This window comes from Syzygium oleosum, unplaced genomic scaffold (assembly GCF_021117445.2).
Source record: "Syzygium oleosum isolate NSW1041296 unplaced genomic scaffold, Sole_v2.1 Sole_v2.07, whole genome shotgun sequence".
Classification (NCBI taxonomy): domain Eukaryota; kingdom Viridiplantae; phylum Streptophyta; class Magnoliopsida; order Myrtales; family Myrtaceae; genus Syzygium; species Syzygium oleosum.
The window spans coordinates 1,732,284-1,736,557 of NW_026607491.1; the positions used below are offsets into that span (position 1 = coordinate 1,732,284).

The 4,274-nt window shown below is 41.7% G+C and overlaps 1 protein-coding gene across 1 annotated transcript; it reads left to right on the forward strand.

Moving 5' to 3' along the window:
* LOC115682164 (DNA replication complex GINS protein PSF2) lies at window positions 1-4,274 on the forward strand. The gene is made up of 8 exons (XM_030606315.2): window positions 1-212; window positions 367-441; window positions 572-686; window positions 2,397-2,496; window positions 2,577-2,607; window positions 2,709-2,801; window positions 3,534-3,686; window positions 3,953-4,274. The coding sequence occupies exons 1-8, from the start codon at window positions 165-167 to the stop codon at window positions 3,971-3,973; spliced, it is 636 nt and encodes a 211-aa protein (XP_030462175.1). The 5' UTR covers window positions 1-164; the 3' UTR covers window positions 3,974-4,274.

Below are 4,274 nucleotides of genomic sequence, written 5' to 3' on the forward strand. Positions count from 1 at the left end.
TTCAGATTTGACAAGATCGTTTTCCCGCCGCCGCCCTAACAGCTTCGCGCCAATTCCATCGGCCGACCGCAGCAGGCTCTCGTCGCGACGGCGGCGGATACTCACACTCACCTTCTTCAGCCCGATTCGCGCCGCCAGAAACCCTAAAGATCCGCCACCCTCCAATGGCGGTCCAGCCCGAGCCCGACTACTCCCTCTTCACCGCCCAAGAGGTCCTTCGTTTCCCCCGTCGCCCGAATCTCCGGATCGCGCCCCCCTGCCTAAACGCCTGTTCGTGCGCTTGCTTGCGCGCGCGCGCGCGTTGTTCTGCTGCTTTTCCAGGTTAACTGACGCCGGTTTTTTTCTGTTGGTGCGCCGCCGTCGCAGATCGAGTTCGTCGCGGAGGATGAGCTGATCGAGATCGTGCCCAACATGCGGATGGATCCTCTCAATTTGATCTGCGTGAGTCCCGTTTCAAGCTCCTTCCTTCCTTCCTCTGCTTCGGATGCTTGAGGTGGTGCGAGTGTTTTTTGTTTTTCCCCTGTTTTGATTTCGGAGTAGTCTTTGCTGAGCTGCGTCTTCGCTGATATAGGGTGATTTCGGTCCGTTTCTCCCGCAAATAGCCGCTCGAGTGCCTCTCTGGCTCGCCGTGGCTTTGAAGAAGAGAGGCAAGTGCACGATCCGGCCTCCGGAATGGATGTCCGTGGGTAGGTTCTCCGTTTTCCCTCGGCTTCTTTGGGTGCATATGTCTAGGCGGTTGGGAATCTGCATATTAGTTCGGCTAGGTCGTAGGCGTGCAAGTGGTTTGTTTCGAACAACGGCTCGTGTCTTCGACATTGGAGTAGGAGCACGGGGATATGTAAAATGGCCCCTTCAATTGAAGAACATGATGATTGTTTTCTCAGCTTGGCCATCGTTTCGGCTGAGAAGGTTTTGTTAAGTTGCTCGAGTTTTTCATCGGGTGCATGTGGTAATCATGAACGAATATGCGCTTCTTGTAGTTTATTGGTTAGTTTATTTGGGCTCTCATACATTTAAGAGATGCATCTTGGAATTTAGTAGATTTTTAGAATTGATTAGTGTTGACATCCGATCAGATGACCGATTGATGTCACCTTCTGAATGAAGGAAGCTAGTTCTATGTCCGTTAGCATAGTGGACAACAGCGTTTTAATGGAGGACCTCGTTATGTGCACAAAAAATTTTCAACTGCACACGGGTCGGTTCATCTCCGTTGAGAGTTCTTTGCTAGTGTTGTACACGTTGGATATCGAGTAGTGCTTCCACAAACAGATGGATTCATTCTGAACAGAGATTTCTCAGCATCGTGATTGCTGGAATCTGCATCATTCTGTTTCCCTTATAGTTTTCTTGTTCCTAATCCATGGTTGTTATTGAAAAGTTACACAAACATTAGAGGATCTCAAGATCTTTTCCCGTTAATAGGGACGAAATTGTTACGTATATGACATGCAAAAACTGTCCAGTAAAATCAATTTGTTTTTGTGGAGTTTGAATGCTTAAGAATTAGTTTTAGCTGATGTAATTTCTTTTATTTAGAGGAGTCATATTGTCCTTCAGAAGCATGATGATGTTACTAGGTCCAACTTCACCGTATTTACCTCACAGTGTTCCAGATTATTGGAACCTCTCTCTTTCTTGACAATGATACAGTGTTTGGTTATCTCAACAAATAAAAAGTTGGTTAACATATATGAGAAACCTTGGGATTCCGAATGCCACAAGAGGACAAGCTTGTTAATGTGAATTCTGTGTTAGCAGAGATACCAAAATACTGTGTATTCTAAATTATCAACGATCTGAAACTCTTCTTCCATTTTATGGCACACTAGAGTTCTGGAATACTTGAGTTGGTGTTCTATGTTCATGCATGAATATTTGATTCACTTTCACGCGATGTATTTCTGAAACCTCAGTTCTATGCGTATACTTTAAGAACAAGTTGACATGCAATGTGGTCTTTTTAGATATGCTTCAATCATATTCATGTGGAAATAATCCAAATAGGACCAAATCATATCATTTTATTTTACTATACAATCAGAAGGGCTATTGCTATCGTATTGCGATCCATGCTCTGTGTAACTTTAGGAGTTATTCAACGGTAGACTGACATAAGCTTAAAATCTCCATGTTGTATATGGACGGTGACTCTTGGATGTAAATGGATTTTTGAAGTTGAAAAGGATTGTTGAGCTACTAGTTTTTTTTTTTTTTTTGGGGGGGGGGGGGGGTTCAGATTGAGCTTCTAGGATGAGGACCAATCAAACTATTATTTTTGTTTTGGATGTTAGCAGATGCATTTGGCATGACAGACCACTGATATTTGTGTAACTTTTAATCTTTTAGCATCCAATGTAACCGTATCGTTTTTACATGAATTTTCTCTTTTCTAGAAAAACTGACCCGTGTTCTGGAAGCTGAACGAGATTCTGAAAGAGAATTTCAGTCTTTACCATTCCATTATGTGGAAATTTCAAGACTTCTTTTTGACCAGTAAGTATATGAAGTTGGTTTTTGAATGTGTATATCAGTTGATGTGTAGTACCAATTCTTACTTCTCATGTGATCAACAGTGCACGGGATGACATTCCTGACATTTATATGGTGGGTTAGAAAGTTTTTCATTTTGTTGTCTTCTTTCCCTACCTTTCGTAATTACGTGTATGGAATACTGGAGCAATCTTAAGTCATGTTGTCTGCCATAGGTGAGGTCTCTCATCGAGGATATAAGGGATGTAAGATTTCATAAAGTGCAAAGCAGCCTGGAGACATTTGATGGTCGAACATCGGCAGTACAAGTATGCTTTTTATCCTAGTAAATCTATTCATTTGTTTGCTGGCAAAAAATCTTATCTATTTTCACTGCTGATTACAACTATGGTGCTCTGGTCGTCTCCACACATTCACCATTAATTTCATCATTGCGTTCATGACCCTTGGTCAAGATGCAACTAGCAGACTCAGCTTCTGGGGAAGCATGATCGTATTAATTGGCCGTGTTCATCTTTATGTGGAGTACACAGTATAATTCAGATTCACTTCTAGCAGACTGTAACATGCATGGTCAGGGTGAGTAGGTAATTAACTGCAAGATAATTTGACTATTTTCTGGATACACGGAAAATGAGTTTTCGAGCTTGTCAAAACTTCTATGGCCTTTCAAAATCGAACCAAACCTTTTGCTGGGAGATCTGTTATGATGTTATAAAGTCAAACCAGCACAAATGATTTGTGTTGGCCTCAGTATGTTTGTCATGCATCTCTGCAGCTGGTCATATTCAGAACAGAACACATAAGCAGCATAGAATAGCTCAAACTCTGATGGTTACAATTAAGTTACTTAACAGCTGGCAAGCTGGAGCGGTTCCTTTTATAAATTTCAAGAATTATTAAGGTATATAAGATTCCCATGGGGTGCTAGAATTTAATGTTTGCAGGGATTCTTGACAATAAGCTGTTTTCTACATGTGGCTCAATGAGCATATCTCAACCTGAGGATTTGTATTCTCAAAAGCTTTGTGATTTGACAGATAAAATCCTTATCGGCTATGGAGGTGAACATAGTTCGTCCCTTCGTTGCAAGAGCCCTACAGTCATTCCATAAGCTTGATAGTCTGCTGCCAGATACAGATTCAATGCCCAATAATCAACCACAGGAAGCCGATAAAGCCGCAAAAGGACGAGTATGTGCTTACTTAAGTTTCATCCTCTATGATATACTTAGTGCTTTGCTAGGTTATCAGGAAAGGTCAAGATATCAGAGTTGACCTTGTCAGATACATGACTGGTGTGGTAATTGGTGTGTACTTTTTATGGGCTAAGAGTGTCGATGTTTAAATTATGTACTTAGTTCTTGATCTTCCATGAGAAGGATCTTTGACAGCATACATCTGGACAGAACCGCACGTAGATGACAATCCCTAATACAGTTTGTTTATCCATGATGCAGCGCGTGCTGCGGGGAAGGTGAAGGCTGCCGCCAGTCATCCTCATCATGTTGTTTCATGGAAATGATGCGCAAGCAAGCAAGCAGATCAGGAACTTTGTTTTCTCTTAGAGGATCTGTGGAGGCGTATTGTTGTGGGCTTTTTCTTTTGAGTGAGCTATCTTAAGTTGTTCTTTCAATTTCGTGTTTTAAAGAACAATTTTACTTTAATTCACAGCATGTCTTTTGAGTGAGTAGTATAATTGTATATATTTAACTTTCTGAGTACATTCCTAGGGATCTTGTAGATGATTAAATCAACCGTTGCTGGTGATGTTATCTTGGA